The sequence below is a fragment of the Scyliorhinus torazame genome, chromosome 16, assembly GCF_047496885.1.
Source record: "Scyliorhinus torazame isolate Kashiwa2021f chromosome 16, sScyTor2.1, whole genome shotgun sequence".
Classification (NCBI taxonomy): domain Eukaryota; kingdom Metazoa; phylum Chordata; class Chondrichthyes; order Carcharhiniformes; family Scyliorhinidae; genus Scyliorhinus; species Scyliorhinus torazame.
Genome location: NC_092722.1, coordinates 167,289,795 through 167,315,044, shown reverse-complemented (window position 1 = coordinate 167,315,044; position 25,250 = coordinate 167,289,795). Strand labels below are relative to the sequence as shown.

Here is a 25,250-nt window from a genome sequence, read left to right as displayed (position 1 = left end):
AGAGAGTGGAGATTCAGTAAAGGTACACAGGGCGAGGAGATTCAGTAAAGGTACACAGAGCGTGGAGATTCAGTAAAGGTACACAGGGCATGGAGATTCAATAAAGGTACACAGGGCATGGAGATTCAGTAAAGGTACACAGGGCATGGAGATTCAGTAAAGGTACACAGGGCGTGGAGATTCAGTAAAGGTACACAGGGTGTGGAGATTCAGTAAAGGTACACAGGGCGTGGAGATTCAGCAAAGGTACACAGGGCATTGAGATTCAGTAAAGGTACACAGCACATGGACATTCAGTAAAGGTACACAGGGTGTGGAGATTCAGTAAAGGTACACAGGGCGTGGAGATTCAGTAAAGGTACACAGGGCGTGGAGATTCAGCAAAGGTACACAGGGCATTGAGATTCAGTAAAGGTACACAGGGCGTGGAGATTCAGTAAAGGTACACAGGGCGTGGAGATTCAATAAAGGTACACAGCGCATGGAGATTCAGTAAAGGTACACAGAGCATGGAGATTCAGTTTATATATACACAGGTCTCCCATAAAATCATTCATTGTTTCATACAATATAACGTGAAATGCATTATTAATGTCGATCATGTTTGACTAGGTATAACTGCATTTTTATTAGTTGTGCAGAATTATTAGTGAGATTTTTAAGCTCAAATCTATGGCTAGATACAATTTACATGGAAGCTGGAAAGAAGTGGATTTGATTAAAGTGCACTCACACTCTTTACCTCTTTTCTTTTTAAAAGTTTATCATACAATAGAGTATCTTCCAATTTGCAGGTAGGTGCAAGGTAGGAAAGATTGATTGATTAGGTTAGATAAACTGAGTGGCATTATTGTGGAGAGATGTGGAGCTATTGAGGTTGATAGAATTGGGAGGATAGCAGGGATCATAGAGTACAGAAACATTGAAGGGCACAAATGGATTTTAAAGGTTCTGAAGAGAGATTGTGGAATATGACAGTACTGAGGTGGAGACTTCTTGGCGCTTGAGGACTCTGGGAATGAGGTGGCAGGGTTTATCAAGAGTGAGACAATGTCAGAACCGTCGAAAGCATGATCCCAGGGTGTACTCAGGGTGTAGAGATTCAGTAAATGTGCTCAGGGTGTGGAGATTCAGTAAAGGTACACAGGGCATGGAGATTTGGTAAACGTACACAGGGCATAGAGATTCGGTAAAGGTACACAGGGCATAGAGATTCAGTAAAGGTACTCAGGGCGTGGAGATTAAGTAAAGGTGCACAGGGCAGGGAGATTCGGTAAAGGTACTCAGGGCAGGGAGATTCAGTAAAGGTGCACAGGGCATGGAGATTCAGTAAAGGTACACAGGGCAGGGAGATTCAGTAAAGGTACACAGGGCATGGAGATTCAGTAAAGGTACACAGGGCATGGAGATTCAGTAAAGGTACACAGGGCAGGGAGATTCAGTAAAGGTACACAGGGCATGGAGATTCAGTAAAGGTGCACAGGGGATGGAGATTCGGTAAAGGTACTCAGGGCAGGGAGATTCAGGAAAGGTGCACAGGGCATGGAGATTCAGTAAAGGTACACAGGGCAGGGAGATTCAGTAAAGGTACACAGGGCATGGAGATTCAGTAAAGGTGCACAGGGCATGGAGATTCAGTAAAGGTGCACAGGACATGGACATTCAGTAAAGGTGCACAGGGCGTGGAGATTCAGTAAAGGTGCACAGGACATGGACATTCAGTAAAGGTACACAGGGCATGGAGATTCAGTAAAGGTACTCAGGGCAGGGAGATTCAGTAAAGGTGCACAGTGCATGGAGATTCAGTAAAGGTGCACAGGGCATGGTGATTCGGTAAAGGTACTCAGGGCTGGGAGATTCTGTAAAGGTATTCAGGGCAGGGAGATTCAGTAAAGGTACACAGGGCATGGAGATTCAGTAAAGCTACACCAGGCGTGGAGATTCAGTAAAGGTACACAGGGCATGGAGATCCAGTAAAGGTACACAGGGCATGGAGATCCAGTAAAGGTACACAGGGCGTGGAGATTCAGTAAAGGTACACAGGGCGTGGAGATTCAGTAAAGGTACACAGGGCATGGAGATCCAGTAAAGGTACTCAGGGTACAGAAATTCAAGAACGGTACTCAGGGCGTGGAGATTCAGTAAAGGTACACAGGGCGAGGAGATTCAGTAAAGGTACACAGGGCGAGGAGATTCAGTAAAGGTACACAGGGCATGGAGATTCATTAAAGGTACACAGGGCATGGAGATTCAATAAAGGTACACAGGGCATGGACATTCAATAAAGGTACACAGGGCATGGAGATTCAGTAAAGGTACACAGGGCGTGGAGATTCAGTAAAGGTACACAGGGCGTGGAGATTCAGTAAAGGTACACAGAGAGTGGAGATTCAGTAAAGGTACACAGGGCGAGGAGATTCAGTAAAGGTACACAGAGCGTGGAGATTCAGTAAAGGTACACAGGGCATGGAGATTCAATAAAGGTACACAGGGCATGGAGATTCAGTAAAGGTACACAGGGCATGGAGATTCAGTAAAGGTACACAGGGCGTGGAGATTCAGTAAAGGTACACAGGGTGTGGAGATTCAGTAAAGGTACACAGGGCGTGGAGATTCAGCAAAGGTACACAGGGCATTGAGATTCAGTAAAGGTACACAGCACATGGACATTCAGTAAAGGTACACAGGATGTGGAGATTCAGTAAAGGTACACAGGGCGTGGAGATTCAGTAAAGGTACACAGGGCGTGGAGATTCAGCAAAGGTACACAGGGCATTGAGATTCAGTAAAGGTACACAGGGCGTGGAGATTCAGTAAAGGTACACAGGGCGTGGAGATTCAATAAAGGTACACAGGGCGTGGAGATTCAATAAAGGTACACAGGGCGTGGAGATTCAGTAAAGGTACACAGGGCATAGAGATTCAATAAAGGTACACAGGGCATGGAGATTCAGTAAAGGTACACAGGGCGTGGAGGTTCAGTAAAGGTACACAGGGAATGGAGATTCAGTAAAGGTACACAGGGCGTGGAGGTTCAGTAAAGGTTCACAGGGCGAGGAGATTCAGTAAAGGTACTCAGGGTGTGGAGATTCAGTAAAGGTGCACAGGGCATGGAGATTCAGTAAAGGTACACAGCACATGGACATTCAGTAAAGGTACACAGGGCATGGAGATTCAGTGAAGGTACACAGGGCATAGAGATTCAGTAAAGGTACACAGGGTGTGGAGATTCAGTCAAGGTGCACAGGGCGTGGAGATTCAGTAATGGTACACAAGGCGTGGAGATTCAGTAAAGGTACACAGGGCATGGAGATTCAGTAAAGGTACACTGGGTGTGGAGATTCAGTAATGGTGCACAGGGCATGGAGATTCAGTAAAGGTGGGAGAGGCAGCAACAGCGATGTCATTTATTTTCAGCAGGAAATGTGGAGCTTCTAGAAAAGAATTACTGAACAGTGAGTTGGGATAAGTCACTGAGAAATTATTGTAATTAATAAAGTCTTAGAAAAGTTAATTGTGGAGGATATCCTTTCAAGAAACCCTCCATTCCCCCATGCACAGGTGTTTGATTCACCTGCCACATCCTCACCTGACACATTCTAACCTAACAACCAACCCGCCTCCCACCTGGCCTTGATTGGGGTCAGATCACAAACGGGTTTTAAACATGGAGGGGGTCTCCTTGCAACTTGGAATAGATGGAGGTTGAGGGATGGGGTTGTGGAGGTGGGGGTGTGATTGTATCTTGGAAGATTTTCCCACTAGAAACTGATGGGAAATATCTACATGAGGTTTCCTAACTTCAGAAGAAACAATTCTGACCAATACTCTATGACTGGTCTTAGCTTTGAGACAGGATGTCAACTCTCAGAATCTGGTTGTGGCCAGGATCTGATCCAATCTTCCTGAGGCTGCTCCGGTTTCCTCCCACAAGTCCTAAAAGACGGGCTTGTTAGGTGAATTGGACATTCTAAATTCTCCCTCAGTGTACCCGAACAGGCGCCGGAATGTAGCGACTAGGGGATTTTCACAGTAACTTCATTGCAGTGTTAATGCAAACCTACTTGTGACAATAATAAAGATTATTATTATTAGATAGTAGAGATAATTTAAAAAACCCACAAGGTTGTCCACCTGACTCTTCATTGCACCAGCCATATGGACTCTGATAACACTTTGGGGGTCCACAGACCCACGTCCGTTAAACAGGTACGGTGGCAAATCAGGCTGGTCAATGCAAGCTTGAGAGGGAGGACTTTCTACATCTCAATGAGGTTTTAAAAATGTACAAAATTGGGCTAAGTAACAAACATCAGAGATTGAAAAATGAATGGACTGAAAAACACAGAGCACAATGGCCTCTCAGAACTTGCAACATGCCCTGCGCAAATACATTCTAAAATCTCTTGGTTGTCCTCATCATCCCCTCGATGGGACATGATAAATTACATGAGTGTCCACCCCTTTTTAAGCCAGGATTAGAGATGGGGTCAGCACTAAGGTAGAGGACTGACAGGTGGAATTCTCATCATGCCATTCATCCAATAATGCAACTGCCTTTTCCTGGAAGTTCGAGACTTAGAAAACCTTAAGAGAAGATTATTTGGGGTTATTTTTGTGACGATTTTTGGTATCGTACTCTGAAATTTACAAGACTTGCTTGAAACAAAAATATACATTAAATGCTGGGAAGGCATTTCATAAATATCGCACAGATTTTGGTTTTCCGGGTTATATTGAATAAGACAAGGAATCCAGACTTTAAAAACCTGATATAGATTTATGTAATTAACACATTAACACAATTTTGATTGTGAAATTATGAAATTTATAATTAGTTAGCCCAATGTTTCATAAGGATTCAAGGTTTGCGGAAACAGGGACTAGAGTCTTTCACTGCAACTGACTGAGTGCATACCTTTTAGCTCAAAGGCCTGGGATGCAGGGCTTCCTGCCACTCAATTCAGCCCGTCTCAGTTGTGAACATTTCATCAGCTCCCAGCTCGGTATGAAGGGATTAAAGAGGCCCAGTAGTTGTGAGGAAAGAGGGTTTTAAAAACTTCTTTCATGGGATGTGGACTTTGCTGGATGGCAGATTTCCTCCCCTAATGGGCATTAATAAACCAGATGGGGCTTTTTTCTTTAAATGACAATCAATGATAGTTTCCTGGTCACCAATACTGAGACAAGCTTTATATTCCAGATTTATTAATTGAATTTTAATTCCATGGTGGGATTTGAACCCATGTCCCCAGCGCATTAGCCTGGTCCCCTGGATTACAAGAGGCGTTACCACTACGCCACCATTTCACAATCAATGGAGGCAAATAGCCTACAAGGGAAGGTAAACTACGAAACAGGGGACCACTGTTCAAACCATCAAGCATATCCTTCAGGCAACACCTCTTCTTTAGGGCGAGTGAGCAGGAAACCTCACCACAGGTCAAAAGTTAAATCGCACTATCAAGCACTGGGCGTTAAGTAAGTGAAAGGGTCCACTGCTCAAATCTTCAACTGCCCTGTGTACCTTTACTGAACTTCTATACCCTGAGTACCTTTACTGAATCTCCATACCCTGTGTACCTTTACTGAATTTCTATACCCTGTGTACCTTTACTGAACCTCCATGCCCTGTGTACCTTTACTGAATGTCCATGCCCTGTGTACCTTTACTGAATTTCTATACCCCGAGTACCTTTACTGAATCTCCACGCCCTGTGTACCTTTCCTGAATCTCCACGCCCTGTGTACCTTTACTGAATCTCCATGCCCTGTGTACCTTTACTGAATTTCCATGCCCTGTATACCTTTATTAGAATTTCAGATTGGGAGTCTGGAATTTCACATCTAAGAATGCTGAAATATAAATGCTTATCCCATTTATCTAAGTTTTGTAATAATTTAGTATGATATGGATTTTTAAAAAAATGTTTCCAATTAAGGGGCAATTCAGCGTGGCCAATCCACCTACCCTGCACATCATTGGGCTGTAGGGGTGAGACTCACGCAGACAAGGGGAGAATGTGCAAACGCCACACGGACAGTGACCCAGTGCCGGGATTGAACGAGGGTACTCGACGCTGTGAGGCAGCAGTGCTAACCACTGCGCCACCATGCCTCCCAATATATGGCTTTTTGAACCACTTTAGATTTTTTTCCGAGCGAGGGGGCAATGCATCATTTCAGTATGCTCTGTAATTGCATGCAATGCTGGCACTGTATTTAACAACAAACATGCTGTAAGCATAAAGTGCTAACAGTGTGTGTTGTTTTACAGGCTGATTCTAATCATAGAGCACATAGTTTTCAAGAAGGTCTTATAAAAATAAAACGAGGCTGTCAGCGTGAAGCATGAGAGTCCCACTGATCAAAAGTTTGATCACATCTCATTTAAAACACTGTTCGCATGGAATGTTAATTCTGTGCATATTGTGAAATCTAAAAAAATAGTTCTTTATAAAGACACGATGGGCCCGATTCTGGCTACTACTGTAGCTTGTATGATATTGCTCGCTCTCTTTCTGAGAGATTTAGAGTTAAATTGCCTTGGTTAGACTCAACCCAGTTCTCAGTAAGTTGTACTCATTTGTAAACCTTGCTGCCTAAGACTTCATGGGAAAAGAATGTGGGAATTGCTAATGTTATACGAGCAGGAAATATTCTCCTAGGGTCAGGATTGAAACACCTTGCAAGGTAATGTAATTATAGATTTATATCCATACTTACTGCCATACCTGAAGTGACAGGGTTTAATACTGATACTGGTTGTACAGAATAAGAGAAAATGTTCCTTTCCTTAATATTTTCATTTAAAATTTCAAGATATATTGAACAGTTAAATGACTCTTACCCTGTAGTAATTATCCTTGCAAACTTGCACGGATAAAACATGGCATTGACTTCATACTTATAAAAAGTCCCTATGATACCAATCTATATTTTCAAAAGTAGCCAATGAACCAATCCGTGTAGTGTTTGCCTCATTTTTGTGCAGGTGTAAACAATAGTAAGTCTCAGATTGGGATGCAAGATGTCCCTTGTGAGAAGGTAGAAAGAGAATACAAAAAAAAAGTTTATTTTGGCAATGCTGAATGTGTTCTGGATGTTACTTTTAGGCAGTGTTTAGCATTGCAACCTCGCAGCGCCAGAGACCCGGTTTTGATTCCGGCCACGGATGACTGTCTGTGTGGAGTTTGCACTTTCTCCCCATATTTGCATGGGTTTCCTCCGGGTGCTCCGGATTTCTCCCACAGTCTAACGGGTGTGCATGTTAGGTGGGGTTGCAGGGATAGGACAGGGAGTGGGCCTAGGTAGAGTGCTCTTTCGGAGGATCAATGCAGACTAAATGGGCCAATTCTGCACTGCAGGGATTCTATGGAATATTAATTGGAATTTCCATCTGGAAGCACATTCATTATTTTCTTCACGATTTCAACAGACCTTTAAATGATGAATAATTGAGGGAACCGAGTACAAATGGAAAGCTGCAAATTTTACCCGTAATAAAGCAGTCTAATGTGTATTGTAACTCTGTATTTTTCTGAATTCTAAGCTGATTAATCCAGAGGACCTCTGCTTCCTGACTGAATAGCAGAGTCTAAGAAGCACACAAAAACACATCCAAGGTAATATGTCTGACCAATCCTGTGCTTCATTTCAGCTCTATAGTACTTTAGGTTGAACCAATATTTCAACTCCATGGTGTTACAAGTTGTGCAGCAAGCAGCCATGTAAATCAGCTGAGCATGTCAGCTCGAAGTTCTCTCTCACTAAACGTCCCCAGCCACTGTGAAGCCATGGTCTAAGATGATCACTCTTCCTGCAGACTCCAAACTGGCTGTGATATTTAATAGAGAGTACAAAGGCTAAGAAATGCAAATATATGATTATAGTATGGAACGTAAAAATAAATTTCAAAAACCAGAATGATTGTTAAATGTTGATTTTTAAATATGTGTAATGATATTTAGCTGTAGCATTTTTTAAAAAATCCTGCATTGTAAACTATTGTTCATTTCTCTGACAGTACAACACACTGGGCAAGAAATAATTAGGACTCACGTACCTTGAATAAACAGTAAAGTGCATACAATCTGAAATGGGAGTGCTCGAACCATCGTGGCAGAACTAAAAATGAAAGCAGAAACATAAGTGATTCAAACTCCTCTACTGGTTCCTTTCTTGGCTTTTGAAGCAATGCTAGATCCCCCAACTAATAAAGGAAATAACGAAGAAAGTGAAACAATAGAAAGACAAGAAGTTTTGCATTTATATTGTAGCTTTCACATCTGCTGAGCATCCTGCACTTCACAGGCAATGAATAACTGTTGAAATGAAGTCAGGGTTCTTATGTAGGCAAGGAAACCAGTCAATTTTGAGCACAGACACCAAATGAGAGAGTAACCAGTTAAGCTATTTTGGTGGTGTTAGTCGAGGGATAAGTGCTGCCCGGACAACCACTCCTACTTTTTATCCCCCAGCCTTTCCACGGGTTCTCTTATATCCTCTTGAACAGCAGGTGAGATTCAAGGGCTCATCCACAAGGCAACACTTGCAACTTCCGCACCGCTACATTGAAGTGTTAACCTGGAATAAACAGTGAAGTGGGACTTAAACCACAGCTTCTGACACAAAAATAAGAACACCATCAATTGAACCATGCAGACACTCCCATCTCAGAGTACTTCAGGTTAAATTAATTAAAGTAAGACTCACGTTCAGTGTTACTAGACAAATAACATCAACACTTCCAAATTCTGGTTTTACTTTGAGTTAATTTATTTATATGGATCTTGGGGAATAGACGACAGGGAATAATCTTCATTCGTTACCATACTGTGAAAAACAGGAAGATTTCAAGTTATATCTTTTGATGTGTAATTCGATAGGAATCATCTTTTCAATAGAACAGAATGTTCAGCTTATTCTTTAATAACACATTCTGGGACTTCCGGGTGCGGCGATGACCAGCTAAGTCGCACGTTTCGGCAGCTCCCGGTGGAACGGACTTTTGGGCTCTTAATAGGAGCCCCATCGGCAATTTTAACGGCAAATAACACTGTGCGGTAATCCAGAAGGGAATCCCCCCTGGACACGGATGGAAAAAAGAGAGGAAAGTAGCCGGATTGCGGTGGATCCTCAAGAGCAGCGGCCAGGAAGGCAGGCACAAAGCAAGATGGCGTCGGAAGGAGGCAGTTTAATATGGGGCCCTGACCAACAAGAGTTCCTGCGGCGTTGCGTAGATGAACTCAAAAAGGAGATGAAGAAGGAGCTGTTGGCCCCGATATTACAAGCGATTGAGGGGCTAAAGGAGGAGCAAAAGACCCAGGAACAGGAGCTTCGTGTCGTGAAGGCAAAGGCTGCTGAGAATGAGGACGACATACAGGGCCTGGTGGAGATCCACGAGGCACAACACAAAAGATGTGTGGAAAGGCTGGAGGTGCTGGAGAATAATGCAAGGAGGAAGAACTTAAGGATTCTTGGTCTTCCCGAAGGTGCAGAAGGGGCGGACGTCGGGGCATATGTGAGCACGATGTTGCATTCGTTAATGGGATCGGAGGCCCCGACGGGTCCGCTGGAGGTGGAGGGAGCCTATCGGGTTATGGCGCGAAGACCGAGGGCTGGAGAAATTCCTCGAGCAATAGTTGTGAGATTTCTCCGATACAAGGACAGAGAGATGGTCCTCAGATGGGCAAAGAAAACTCGGAACAGTAGGTGGGAGAATGCGGTGATCCGCGTATATCAAGATTGGAGTGCGGAGGTGGCGAGAAGGAGGGAGAGCTTTAATCGGGCCAAGGCGGTGTTGCATAAAAGGAAGGTCAAATTCGGAATGCTGCAACCGGCAAGACTGTGGGTCACACATCTAGGGAAACACCACTATTTCGAAACGGCAGATGAGGCGTGGACATTTATTGTCGAGGAGAAACTGGATTGAGCGGGCCAGAAAAAGAACGTTTGGGACAAAAGTGGGGGGGTGAATTTGTGGGATGAAGGGGGGAAAAGGGGGAAGAGAGGACTTCCCAAGTTGTTAAACCTGCGACCCTGTAACTTCTCTCTCTTCCCCATGTCGTGGGGGAGGGGGTGAGGGAGGATGAGGAGCTGAGGGTGCCGGCCATTGGGGGCGGGGCCAAAAGGGGAAGCGCGGGCTTTGTTCCTGCACTATGGTAATCATGGCGGGAACAGGGAAGCAGGAAGGAGGGGGCCTCGCACAGTGTGAGCCGAGGTCACGGGGGGGAAGCCGAGGTCGGACAGAGTTTGCTGACTTCTGGGAGCAACATGGGGGGTGCAATTACACTAGCTTGGGATCTAGCGGGGGGGGGGGGGGGGGGTTAACTGGGTTGCTGCTGCTGGGGAGAAGGGGAAGCTGGTATGGGAGGGGGGGGTCGGGGCGGGGGGGCGCCGCCTGGGGGGGATACAGCTACGTGGGAACCGGGTGAGGAGCTGGATTGAAAAAGGAAATGGCTAGTCGTCAAGGGGGGGGGGTTGTAAAGAGCCCCCCAACCCGGTTGGTCATGTGGAATGTGAGAGGGCTGAACGGGCCGATTAAGAGGGCATGGGTACTCGCACACCTAAAGAAACTTAAGGCAGGTGTGGTTATGCTTCAGGAGACGCATCTGAAGCTGATAGACCAGGTTAGACTTCGCAAAGGATGGGTGGGGCAGGTGTTTCATTTGGGGCTAGATGCAAAAAACAGGGGGGTGGCCATACTAGTGGGGAAGCGGGTAATGTTTGAGGCAAAGACTATAGTGGCGGATAGTGGGGGCAGATACGTGATGGTGAGTGGCAAACTGCAAGGGGAGGCGGTGGTATTAGTGAACGTGTATGCCCCAAACTGGGATGATGCCAATTTTATGAGGCGTATGTTAGGACGAATCCCGGACCTAGAAGTGGGGAAGTTGGTAATGGGTGGAGACTTCAATACAGTGCTGGACCCAGGGCTGGACAGATCGAGGTCCAGGGCCGAAAGGAGGCCGGCTGCAGCTAGGGTGCTTAAGGATTTTATGGTGCAGATGGAAGGAGTAGATCCCTGGAGATTTAGTAGACCTAGGAGTAAGGAGTTTTTGTTTTTCTCCTATGTACATAAAGTATTTTCACGAATAGATTTTTTTGTTTTGGGAAGGGCACTGATCCCAAAGGTGACGGGGAGGGAGTACACGGCTATAGCCATCTCGGATCATGCTCCACACTGGGTGGACCTGGAGATAGGGGAAGAAAAACAACAGCTTCCCCCTGGAGAATGGACATGGGATTATTGGCAGATGAGGGGGGGTGTTTAAGGGTGAGGGGGTGTATTGAAAGGTACTTGGAACTTTAATGATAATGGGGAGGTACAGATGGGAGTGGTCTGGGAGGCACTGAAGGCAGTGGTTAGAGGGGAGCTGATATCTATTAGGGCACATAAAGGAAAGCAGGAGGGTAGGGAAAGGGAGCGGTTTTTGAAAGAACTTCTGAGGGTGGACAGACAATACGCGGAGGCACCGGAGGAGGGACTATACAGGGAAAGGCAAAGGCTACATGTAGAATTTGACTTGTTGACTACGGGTAAGGCAGAGGCACAATTGAGGAAGGCACAGGGTGTACAGTACGAATATGGGGAGAAGGCGAGTAGGTTGTTGGCCCACCAACTGAGGAAAAGGGGAGCAGCGAGGGAGATAGGGGGGGGTGAGAGATGAGGAGGGAGAGATGGAGCGGGGAGCGGAGAGAGTGAATGGAGTGTTCAAGGCATTTTATGAAAGATTATATGAAGCGTAGCCCCCGGACGGGAAGGAGAGAATGATGTGCTTTCTGGATCAGCTGGAATTTCCTAAGGTGGAGGAACAGGAGAGAGTGGGGCTGGGAGCACAGATTGAGACGGAGGAAGTAGTGAAAGGGATTGGAAGCATGCAGGCAGGGAAGGCCCCGGGACCAGACGGATTCCCAGTTGAATTCGATAAGAAATATTTGGACTTGCTGGCCCCGCTACTGATGAGAACCTTTAATGAGGAGAGGGAAAGGGGGCAGCTGCCCCCGACTATGTCAGAGGCAATGATATCGCTCCTCCTAAAGAAGGAAAAAGACCCGCTGCAATGCGGGTCATACAGGCCCATTTCCCTCCTGAATGTGGATGCTAAGATTCTGGCCAAGGTAATGGCAATGAGGATAGAGGATTGTGTCCCGGGGGTGGTCCATGAGGACCAAACGGGGTTTGTGAAGGGGAGACAGCTAAATACAAATATACGGAGGCTGCTAGGGGTAACGATGATGCCCCCACCAGAGGGGGAAGCGGAGATAGTGGTGGCGATGGATGCCGAGAAAGCATTTGATCGAGTGGAGTGGGATTATTTGTGGGAGGTGTTGAGGAGATTTGGCTTTGGGGATGGGTATATCAGGTGGGTACAGTTGCTGTATAGGGCCCCGATGGCGAGCGTGGTCACAAATGGACGGGGGTCTGACTATTTTCGGCTCCATAGAGGGACGAGGCAGGGATGTCCTCTGTCCCAGTTATTGTTTGCATTGGCGATTGAACCCCTGGCCATAGCACTGAGGGGTTCCAGGAAGTGGAGGGGAGTACTTAGGGGGGGGAAGAAGAACACCGGGTATCTCTGTATGCGGATGATTTGTTGCTATATGTGGCGGACCCAACGGAGGGGATGCCAGAGATAATGCGGATACTTGGGGAGTTTGGGGATTTTTCAGGGTATAAACTGAACATGGGGAAAAGTGAGTTATTTGTGGTGCATCCGGGGGACAGAGCAGAGAGATAGAGGATTTACCGTTGAGGAAGGTAACAAGGGACTTCCGGTACCTGGGGATCCAGATAGCCAAGAATTGGGGTACATTACATAGGCTTAATTTAACACGGTTGGTGGAACAGATGGAGGAGGATTTCAAGAGATGGGACATGGTGTCCCTGTCATTGGCAGGTAGGGTGCAGGCGGTTAAAATGGTGGTCCTCCCGAGATTCCTTTTTGTGTTCCAGTGCCTCCCGGTGGTGATCACGAAGGCTTTTTTCAAAAGAATTGAGAAGAGCATGATGAGTTTTGTGTGGGCTGGGAAGACCCCGAGAGTGAGGCGGGGATTCTTGCAGCGTAGTAGGGACAGGGGGGGGGGGGGGGGGGGCTGGCACTACCGAGCCTAAGTGAGTACTACTGGGCCGCCAATGTTTCAATGGTGTGTAAGTGGATGGGAGAAGGGGAGGGAGCGGCATGGAAGAGATTGGAGAGGGCGTCCTGCAGGGGGACTAGCCTGCAAGCAATGGTGACGGCGCCGTTGCCGTTCTCACCAAAGAAATACACCACAAGCCCGGTGTAGGAAGAATCGGACGGACTCTCAGGGATGTTATTGTATATGTATAGGTATTTGGTATATGTAATTGTATATTGGATTGTTGGATTGTATTTTTGGGGAGTATTTATTTTGGACAAGGCAGTTGCCATTTAGTTTTGTTTTTTGTTTTTGTTTATATATTACTTATTTATTTGTTTAAAACTGGCCACGGTTATTTATATTGCTTTATTGTTGTGTAAAAGAAACACTACGTATTGTTATGTTTGGCCAAAAAACTTGAATAAAATATATATTTTTAAAAAAAATAACACATTCTGATATTTAACTGTCCCATTTTCAAACAGAAATCACACAACACTTAAAGTGTGATTGCTTTGAAGGGCTACAAAAGCAAAGAAAGTTGTTCAATTTCTGAATGTTTCGGGGACTTCCGGTGGTGACATGGGATGGCTCCCACCAGAGTACTTTAATTTTGGCCCTTTTCGCCCAGTTTTCAGGGGTGATTTGGGGGTGGAACTTTGATAGTTTGAAGGGATAAGAATCCCACTTAACAGGAATGTCCAATAAGTACAAAATCAGGCAGCAGAAAAGTAAAGAATCATCAGGGCAGGCAGTGGCGTCACAGTATTGTCACTAGACTAGCAATCCGGAGACCCAAGGTAATGCTCTAGGGTCCCAGATTCGAATCCCGCCATGGCAGATGGTGAAATTTGAATTCAATAAAAATATGGAATTATATGTACAATAATGACAATGAAACCATTGCCATGTCGAACCCACCCTGGTTCGCTAATGTCTGGGCTACATATGACTCCAGACTCCTACAGCGATGCAGTTGACTCTTAAATGCCCCACTGTGAAATGGCCTAGGACGCCACTCAGTTCAAGGGCAATTAAGAATGGGCAACAAATGCTAGCCCAGCCAGCGACACCAGCATCCCAAGAACGAGTAATAATAATTTTTTAAAAATCAGACTCGGAAGCCTCGAGAGTTTCATCTGCTGAGAAAATGGCGGAGGCTCCTCTGCATCTTTGGCCACTCCATTAACCGCTGAGATGCTTACATGCATCTTGGCGTGGAACTTAAAGCTTGAACAAAAAATTGCCAAATGACAGAAAACAATGGTTTGTAGTAAATGGTTGTTTTTCAGTCTCTATTATATATCATACAATATTGGAGTACAGAGTATATTGGAGTACAGAGTAAAATGTCAAAATGTGCCTATGGTACCAAACATGGAGGTATGGCAAACAGTGACGATGATATCAGTCAACTGCACCAAGACACAGATAGCTAGCAAAATGGGCAGACAAGTGCCAGATGTAATTCAATGCAGAGAAGCTTGAGCTGATGTCTTTTGGCCAAAGGGATGGGGCGAAGCAGTATATTCTTAATGTCACAGCTCTAAAGAGTGTGAAGGGACAGTGGGAACTGGGTGCATATGTGCATAGATCTTTGAATGTGGCAGGACATTTTTGAAGAAGTAGCAAATTCTATAAAGATCATGGGTCTCATAAATTGAGATACTGAACACAAAATTAGCAAAGTTATGCTGAACCTTTACACAGATTAGGCCACAAGTAAAACATTGTGTCCAGTTCTGGACATCACACTTGAGAGATTTTGATGGTCCTTTAAACGGTGCAAAAGGCATTTACCAGAATGGCCTCAGGCAGGGACGATCTTAGCTCCAAGGTTAGGTTGGAGGAACTGGGATTGTTCTCCTTGGAGCAAAGGAGATTTGGGGGAGATTTGATAGATGTGTACAAGGTTACAACAGGTTTAGACAAGGTAGACAAAGAAAAGACATTTCGATTATCTGATGCTACAAAGACTAGGGAAACACAGGTTTAATGTTCTGGGTAAGAGATCCAGGGCGATGTGAGGAAGTAACTTTTCATGCAACGAGTGATAACGACCTGAAACCCGCTGCCTAGGAAGGTGGTGGAAGTGGAGATGATCAATAATTCCAAAAGGAAGCCAAATGGGCATTTGGGGTTGCAAGTTTCTGGGATAGAGCTTGAGAATGGGACTGACTGGATTGTTAAACTGAGAGCCGGCATGGCTTTCTCCTTTGTCATAATGACTCTAGACTCCTCTAGTAAAGGCTTCTCCTTCCATCCAATTTGGTTGCCTCCTTTAGTTTGTTCACATATTGCCCCTCAATGGCATTATCAGTATATCAATTGGATACAATGTACACGGCGCGCTGCATCTCCCCTGTCCCAACCAGTTTCCAGATGTATGATGACAGAATCCAGATCTGGCTCTCCACCACTCCTCTCGACTTGATGATCATCTCTTCGTTCTTTAATGACTTGTCTGACATCAACTCACAGACATCCCAGTTCTTGCTCCAGTTGAATAATAGAAAGACTGAAGCTATTCCTATCAGCTCCTGCTAAAAATTCCATAAACTTGCAAAACACCCATTTCTTCCCTGGATACTCATTCAGGGTGAACCAGACAAGACACTACTTTGACATTATGAGACCTTTAAGCCCCATAAAAACCTATAACTTTGTTCCTCCGCACCTCCCCATCCAAGAGTCTTTTCCATGACTATTTGCGAGGTGCTTTGGAACATATTTTTGAATTAAAGACACCATATAAATGCAAGTTATTACTGTCATAGCTGAGTGCTTTATGAATCCCAACAGAACCCTTAAATTATAGCCTTGCTTCTGCAGACTGTTATTTTCTATAACAGAATACACAGTTGCTAATTGCAATATCCATTTAAAAGAAATAAATATAATGTGGTATAGAACACACACTATTATCTGTGCAACAAGTGATAAGCTGTGGTAGAAAGAGAATGTTAATGATGGCTGGAAATGGTGCATTTTAGCACAGTGGGCTAAACAGCTGGCTTGTAATGCAGAACAAGGCCAGCAGGGCGGGTTCAATTCCCGTACCGGCCTCCCCAAACAGGCGAAAGAGTGTGGTGACCAGCGTTTTTTCACAATAACTTCATTGAAGCCTACTTGTGACAATAAATGATTATATTATTATTGTAATGTTAAGCACAGAGCAGCGCGATCAAACATGACACCCATAGGGAAGAATAATATATTTATATGATCATTTGAAGGGGTACTATATATGTTGCTTATGTATATTACAACAATGAGTAATATATGGGTAGTAGTATTAACTTAGATGTTTCAAATATTGGAATTTTATCTCCTCAGGTTACGCAAGGCATGAAAAAACACAAAATGGAAAGGAATCAATAATCCCACTGGTAGAATTGACTTTAATTCACTCACGGTTATGTTAATCTGGTGACAGCAAGTCACTGCACTGTTTTAACATCAACCGTGCATTTTTATCCTGTATTATCAATACGTATTGTTGGCTTTCATGCACTCTGCATGAATTGTGCAATATAAAGTAGTAAATTTAAATTTCAACTGCACAATTTGGAAATTTGTCGTGGTTCTGCTGTGAGATTTTGCAAGATATGTATGGCATTTAATCCAATGCACTGTAGCTGTGAATAACGTTATTATGGAATTCACAAGGGAATGAAATAATGGAAGTTTTTTTTCCCACTCTACAAGGGAATTATGAATCTTTCTTATAAAATCCTTAACAGTTAAACGGTTAAAACAAGTTGCACCCTGATGAACTTTAAGCAACATTTGAAATCCAACCATCGTAATCTTCCGACAACGTTCAAATTCTACATGCCTTTGAATTTGCTCATTTAAAAAAAAAACTATTTGCCATTTTAACTTTAATTTAGACTTATTCAAACTGCGGTAACGTGATACCCCGAGACCTGCAATGCTCCTTAACCGAACATACTTCCTGATATTGTGGTGTTTGCAATAGGACATAACACTTTTTAAACAGTAAAATAATAGAATCCACATGAATATAGCTTGCATCAGTCTCAATATCTTCGATTAAACGTTGCGAAGTTGAATCAATTTCGTAAGAAATTAAACTATAAACAGCTGTGATTCATAACAACAATCTTGATTCAGGCTTTAAACGTTCCCAATTATTAGAATTCAGCATTGTTTCTAAATTATGCTGGGTCATTTCATACCAAGATTTTGCATTGCAATTATCCAAGAATCATACGTTTCCCCTTTATTTGTATAACTTTGACTGACACCAAAGGTGCTTTTCTTTAATACGTAAAATAGGTAATTTGTGCAAACCTCTTTTGTTCCCCTCTGTGCCTGTTTGTTCCCAGGCAGATCGTGCCTTGCTTATGAAACAGGTCATTCTGTACAATGGACCGATTTCCTAGCTCAAGTCTGCTTTACAGAAATCCAGCTGTTCTGCACCTTTCAGGGTTAACGACGTGAATGGTCGTTTCTGCTCTGTACTGACATGTAATCACAGCTCCGGCGTTAGTATGAAACCCGGAGGGGGTTTCTGTTTTGCTCCGGTTTAGGGAGACCTCACAGCAAGTTGGGACAGGGGAGATGCAGGGCGCCGGCCGTGTACATTGTATCCAATTGTATACTTATAAAACTGGAGAGATGTAACTAACAACTAATAGGGTGTTAACGGGGGGGGGGGGGGGGGGTCAGACACCCTGAAACCTCGAGTTAAACTTGGTTTCACCAAACTGGAGGAAAGAATTGCCTTTCAAAAAGATGTTCCAAAACGACAGATGCCACTTTTAAAATGGAGCGACTAGGCGCTACTGCAATGTAAAGCTCCCCGGTCCATCCAAAAAGTATTTTGTACTGACCACCATCGGTTTAAAGAACCCTCTGCTCGGTAAACTTGTAACATCAGCCACCCATCTGGAAAGTGATTAGATAATATCAAACAGAAAGACGTACAGAGAGAGAGAGAACATGAAAGACTTCACCTCCCCTCCTCGCCTTTGGCACTGCACTAAACTGCTTTGTAAAGTTAATCGCATAACGAGAGCAGATTAACATTTCTCGGGTTGAGAAGGTCTCTCAGACTGGTCACTTCTCCACGGTTCAAAGGACGGCGGTAATGAAATCTGAAAGGTTCGAGGGGGTAAATTGGAGGTTGGACTTGAGACTTGGCCAAATCCAAACTTGTAACAAAAACAGAAAAACATGACCCGGTCCGAGACTCTGATATTAAAAAACACCCTGTCACTGATTCAGCTCGCAACAATTCAGTCAACTGGAAACTAATCCGAATCAATCTTCTGTTTCAGATTCTTAACGATTTGGTTTCGTTAAATCAACTGAATGAGTTTCACTGCGTGAATCTCTGCCGATTGTTTCAATCCTCTGTGACAGCAAATATGGTCGGTTACAGATTAAAGTGCGAAATGTAATATTTCTACATGGCCCAAGGACTACTCTTGGGCGGATGCAATTCACTCACCATCTGAGATTGCAGCCTGGAGTTTGAGATCAGTCTGTCTGCTGTGCAGGGTTGAGAGGCAGCTCGCTGTGAGCTCCGCACTATCCACTTCCGGACGCTGTGTGAGCTGCTCCTCTCTCTCCGAAACATATCTCCCTCCAATCAGCCGGCAGTGTCAACTTTCCAGCCCACTTTCTCATTGGAGATCCCCGGCACACACCAATCCATTAATCACACACTCTGAACGAAGTCTTTGCTTCGAAGAATCTGAAGATGTCCCTCGATTTGTTGTTGGTGCAGAATGTGTTTCCATTCGGCCCAAGTGTTCCCGAGGACAAGGTAGTTGGAGCCAACAGCGATTGATGGGGACATTTTTCTGACCTGGGCTGTCCTAACTCCAACTGGGAGCTAAAAACATACCTTTGAGCTTTTCGCTTAGCATAGTCTCTCACTAAGCTATTCACAGTTTAAAATAAAAGTGAGTGCCCCCCAATGTCCCATGCCATGGGAAGGTCACCCAAATAGAATTTCCCAGCAATAACTTCAGGTCATCATAGAATCATAGAATTTACAGTGCAGAAGGAGGCCATTCGGCCCATCGAGTCTGCACCGGCTCTTGGAAAGAGCACCCTACCCAAGGTCAACACCTCCACCCTATCCCCATAACCCAGTAACCCCACCCAACACTAAGGGCAATTTTGGACACTAAGGGCAATATATCACGGCAAATCCACCTCACTTGCACATCTTTGGACTGTGGGAGGAAACCGGAGCACCTCGAGGAAACCCACGCACACGCGGGGAGGATGTGCAGACTCCGCACAGACAGTGATCCAAGCCGGAATCGAACCTGGGACACTGGAGCTGTGAAGCAATTGTGCTATCCACAAGGGTACCGTGCTCCCCTTTTTATAATTCTGGTGACAACAGCTATCCTTTGCACTATCAACTATATGGTTGCAATTGGTCAGCAGTCAGGTCAGCAGTTAGGAAGTACCAGAGGAAGACAACAAACTGCCCCAGCGCCTGGAAAAAAAGTGTAATCCGGGTTTGGATCCATTAACTCATCGCCTGGGAAAACACAGGAATCTGGCCTGACTCCATTACCCCACCACCTGGGGAAACACAGTAATCCGGCCTGACTCCATTGCCCCACCGCCTGGAGAAACACAGTAATCCGGCCTGACTCCATTACCCCACCGCCTGGGGAATCACAGTAATCCGGCCGGACTCCATTACCCCACCGCCTGGGAAAACACAGTAATCCGGCCTGGCTCCATTGCCCCACCACCTGGGAAAACACAGGAATCTGGCCTGACTCCATTACCCCACCACCTGGGGAAACACAGTAATCCGGCCTGACTCCATTACCCCACCGCCTGGGGAATCACAGTAATCCGGCCGGACTCCATTACCCCACCGCCTGGGAAAACACAGTAATCCGGCCTGGCTCCATTGCCCCACCGCCTGGGAAAACACAGTAATCCGGCCTGACTCCATTACCCTACCGCCTGGGAAAACACAGTAATCCGGCCTGGCTCCATTGCCCCACCGCCTGGGAAAACACAGTAATCCGGCCTGACTCCATTGCCCCACCGCCTGGGAAAACACAGTAATCCGGCCTGACTCCATTACCCCACCGCCTGAGGAAACACAGTAATCCGGCCAGGCTCCAGTACCCCACCGCCTGGGGAAACACAGTAATCCAGCCAGGCTCCATTACCCCACCGCCTGGGGAAACACAGTAATCCGGCCTAACTCCACTACCCAACCGCCTGGGGAAACACAGAAATCCGGCCAGGCTCCATTGCCCCACCGCCTGGGGAAACACAGTAATCAGGCCTGACTCCATTACCCCACCGCCTAGGGAAAAACAGTAATCCGGCCTGGCTCCATTTCCCCACCGCCTGGGGAAACACAGTAATCCGGCCTGACTCCATTACCCCACAGCCTGGGGAAAACACAGTAATCCGGCATGGCTCCATTATCCCACCGCCTGGGGAAACACAGTAATCCGGCCTGGCTCCATTATCCCACCACCTGGGGAAACATAGTAATCCGGCCTGGCTCCATTACCCCACCGCCTGGGGAAACACAGTAATCTGGCCTGGCCTCATTACCCAACGCCTGTGGAAACACAGTAATCCGGCCTGACTCCATTATCCCACTGCCTGGGGAAACACAGTAATCCGGCCTGACTCCATTACTCCATAGCCTGGGGAAACACAGTAATCCGGCCTGGCTCCATTACCCCACCGCCTGGGGAAACAGAGTAATCCGGCCTGATTCCATTATCCCACTACCTGGGGAAACACAGTAATCCGGCCTGACTCCATTATCCCACTGCCTGGGGAAACACAGTAATCCGGCCTGACTCCATTATCCCACTGCCTGGGGAAACACAGTAATCCGGCCTGACTCCATTACCCCACCGTCTGGTGAAACACAGTAATCCAGCCTGGCTCCATTACCCCACCGCCTGGGGAAACACAGTAATCCGGCCTGGCTCCAGTACCCCACCGCCTGGGGAAACACAGTAATCCGGCCTGGCTCCATTACCCCACCGCCTGGGGAAACACAGTAATCGGGCCTGACTCCATTACCCCACCGCCTGGGGAAACACAGTAATCCGGCCTGGCTCCATTACCCCACCGCCTGGGGAAACAGAGTAATCCGGCCTGACTCCATTATCCCACCGCCTGGGGAAACACAGTAATCCGGCCTGGCTCCATTACCCCACCGCCTGGGGAAACAGAGTAATCCGGCCTGACTCCATTTCCCGACCGCCTGGGGAAACACAGTAATCCGGCCTGGCTCCATTACCCCACCGCCTGGGGAAACACAGTAATCTGGCCTGGCTCCATTACCCTACCGCCTGGGGAAACACAGTAATCCGGCCTGACTCCACTGTCCCACCGCCTGGGGAAACACAGTAATCCAGCCTGGCTCCATTACCCCACCGCCTGGGGAAACACAGTAATCCGGCCTGGCTCCATTAGCCTACCGCCTGCGGAAACACAGTAATCCGGCCTGACTCCATTACCCCACCGCCTGGGGAAACACAGTAATCCGTCCTGACTCCACTGTCCCACCGCCTGGGGAAACACAGTAATCCAGCCTGGCTCCATTACCCCACCGCCTGGGGAAACACAGTAATCCGGCCAGGCTCCATTACCCCACCGCCTGAGGAAACACAGTAATCCGGCCAGTCTCCAGTACCCCACCGCCTGGGGAAACACAGTAATCCGGCCAGGCTCCAGTACCCCCCCGCCTGGGGAAACACAGTAATCCGGCCAGGCTCCATTGCCCCACCGCCTGGGGAAACACAGTAATCAGGCCTGACTCCATTACCCCACCGCCTGGGAAAACACAGTAATCCGGCCTGACTCCATTACCCCACCGCCTGAGGAAACACAGTAATCCGGCCTGGCTCAATTACCGCATCGCCTGGTGAAACACAGTAATCCAGCCTGACTCCATTATCCCACCGCCTGGGGAAACACAGTAATCCGGCCTGGCTCCATTACCCCACCACCTGCGGAAACACAGTAATCCAGCCTGACTCCATTATCCCACCGCCTGGGGAAACACAGTAATCCGGCCTGGCTCCATTGCCCCACCGCCTGGGGAAACACAGTAATCCGGCCTGACTCCATTATCCCACCGCCTGGGGAAACACAGTAATCCGGCCTGGCTCCATTACCCCACCACCTGCGGAAACACAGTAATCCAGCCTGGCTCCATTATCCCACCGCCTGGGGAAACACAGTAATCCGGCCTGGCTCCATTACCCCACCACCTGGGGAAACACAGTAATCCGGCCTGACTCCATTACCCCACCGCCTGGGGAAACACAGTAATCCAGCCTGGCTCCATTACCCCACCGCCTGGGGAAACACAGAATTCCGGCCTGACTCCATTGTCCCACCGCCTGGAGAAACACAGTAATCCGGCCTGGCTCCATTACCCCACCGCCTGGGGAAACACAGTAATCCGGCCTGACTCCATTGTCCCACCGCCTGGAGAAACACAGTAATCCGGCCTGGCTCCAGTACCCCACCGCCTGGGAAACACAGTAATCCGGCCTGACTCCATTGTCCCACCGCCTGGGGAAACACAGTAATCCAGCCTGACTCCATTGTCCCACCACCTGGTGAAACACAGTAATCCCGCCTGGCTCCATTACCCCACCGCCTGGGGAAACACAGTAATCCGGCCTGACTCCATTGCCCCACCGCCTGGTGAAACACAGTAATCCGGCCTGACTCCATTACCCCACCGCCTGGGGAAACACAGTAATCTGGCCTGGCTCCATTACCCCACCGCCTGGGGAAACACCGTAATCCGGCCTGGCTCCATTAGCCCACGGCCTGGGGAAACACAGTAATCCAGCCTGACTCCATTACCCCACCGCCTGGGGAAACACAGTAATCCGGCCTGGCTCCATTACCCCACCGCCTGGGGAAACACAGTAATCGGCCTGGCTCCATTACCCCACCGCCTGGGGAAACACAGTAATCCGGCCTGGCTCCACTGTCCCACCGCCTGGGGAAACACAGTAATCCAGCCTGGCTCCATTACCCCACCGCCTGGGGAAACACAGTAATCCGGCCTGGCTCCACTGTCCCACCGCCTGGGGAAACACAGTAATCCCGCCTGGCTCCATTACCCCACCGCCTGGGGAAACACAGTAATCCGGCCGGACTCCATTACCCCACCGCCTGGGGAAACACAGTAATCCGGCCGGACTCCATTACCCCACCGCCTGGGGAAACACAGTAATCCGGCCTGACTCCATTACCCCACCGCCTGGGGAAACACAGTAATCCGGACTGGCCTCATTACCCAACGCCTGCGGAAACACAGTAATCCGGCCTGACTCCATTACCCCACCACCTGGTGAAACACAGTAATCCAGCCTGACTCCATTGCCCCACCTCCTGGTGAAACACAGTAATCCGGCCTGACTCCATTACCCCACCACCTGGGGAAAACGCAGTAATCCGGCCTGGCTCCACTGTCCCACCGCCTGGGGAAACACAGTAATCCAGCCTGGCTCCATTACCCCACCGCCTGGGGAAACACAGTAATCCGGCCTGGCTCCATTACCCCACCGCCTGGAGAAACACAGTAATCCGGCCTGGCTCCATTACCCCACCGCCTGGGGAAACACAGTAATCCGGCCTGGCTCCATTACCCCACCGCCTGGGGAAAACACAGTAATCCAGCCTGGCCCCATTATTCCACTGCCTGTGAAAACACAGTGATCCGGCCTGGCACTATTATTCCACGGCCTGTGAAAACACAGTAATCCGGCCTGGCTCCATTACCCCACCGCCTGGGGAAACACAGTAATCCGGCCGGACTCCATTACCCCACCGCCTGTGGAAACACAGTAATCCAGCCTGACTCCATTACCCCACCGCCTGGGGAAACACAGTAATCCGGACTGGCCTCATTACCCAACGCCTGCGGAAACACAGTAATCCGGCCTGACTCCATTACCCCACCACCTGGTGAAACACAGTAATCCAGCCTGACTCCATTGCCCCACCTCCTGGTGGAACACAGTAATCCGGCCTGACTCCATTACCCCACCACCTGGGGAAAACGCTGTAATCCGGCCTGGCTCCACTGTCCCACCGCCTGGGGAAACACAGTAATCCGGCCTGACTCCATTGCCCCACCTCCTGGTGAAACACAGTAATCCGGCCTGACTCCATTACCCCACCACCTGGGGAAAACACAGTAATCCGGCCTGACTCCATTACCCCACCACCTGGGGGAAACACAGTAATCCGGCCTGACTCCATTGCCCCACCTCCTGGTGAAACACAGTAATCCGGCCTGACTCCATTACCCCACCACCTGGGGAAAACACAGTAATCCGGCCTGACTCCATTGCCCCACCTCCTGGTGAAACACAGTAATCCGGCCTGACTCCATTGCCCCACCTCCTGGTGAAACACAGTAATCCGGCCTGACTCCATTACCCCACCACCTGGGGAAAACACAGTAATCCGGCCTGGCCCCACTGTCCCACCGCCAGTACATTATGCTGCTCCAATTTAGGGATTCTGCTGATCGCGTCTAATAATAATAATAATCTTTAACAGTGTCACAAGTAGGTTTACATTAACACATTAACACTGCATTGAAGTTACTGTGAAAATCCCCTAGTTGTCACACTCTGGCGTCTGTTTGGGTACACCGAGGGAGAATTCAGAATGTCCAATTCACCTAACAAGCACCTCTTTCAGGATTTATGGGAGGAAACCGCGGCACCTGGAGGAAAACCATGCAGATACGGGGAGAATTTGCAGACTCCGCACAGACAGTGACCCAAGCCGGGAATTGAATCCGGGTCCCTGGAGCTGTGAAGCAACAGTGCTAATCACAGTGCTACCGTCCTCATAGAACTGATCCAGTGGCTCTTTCGTAGAGCACAGTGTTGAAGAATAGATACTCGCGGGGTTAACTGGTCCTTTTTGAGTTGAGAGGCGAATGGAGAGAACACATTCCGAACCATTTGTAGAGGTTCTATCATGAAGAGCAGCAAGCTCCTTTCAGTAAAGCTCATGGGTTTCCTCCGAACTCTTCTCCTGCCAGGTGAAAATGTAATGTTTTTCTTTCAGTAATTTGATTGAGTCAAGCCTGCTCTCTTGTG

General features: G+C 47.4%; 1 protein-coding gene across 1 annotated transcript in view; it reads right to left on the bottom strand.

Annotated features, from left to right (window-relative positions):
• vwa2 (von Willebrand factor A domain containing 2) overlaps positions 1-18,710 on the bottom strand; it is a 100,638-nt gene extending 81,928 nt beyond the window's left edge. Inside the window, exons 1-2 of the mRNA XM_072479446.1 lie at positions 18,605-18,710; positions 8,066-8,127 (exon numbers count right to left, since the gene is read on the bottom strand). Of these exons, the coding sequence (XP_072335547.1) occupies positions 8,066-8,117 (52 nt within the window). The 5' untranslated portion in view covers positions 8,118-8,127; positions 18,605-18,710. The remainder of the gene's footprint in view (positions 1-8,065; positions 8,128-18,604) is intronic.
• Positions 18,711-25,250: the final 6,540 nt, after the last annotated feature.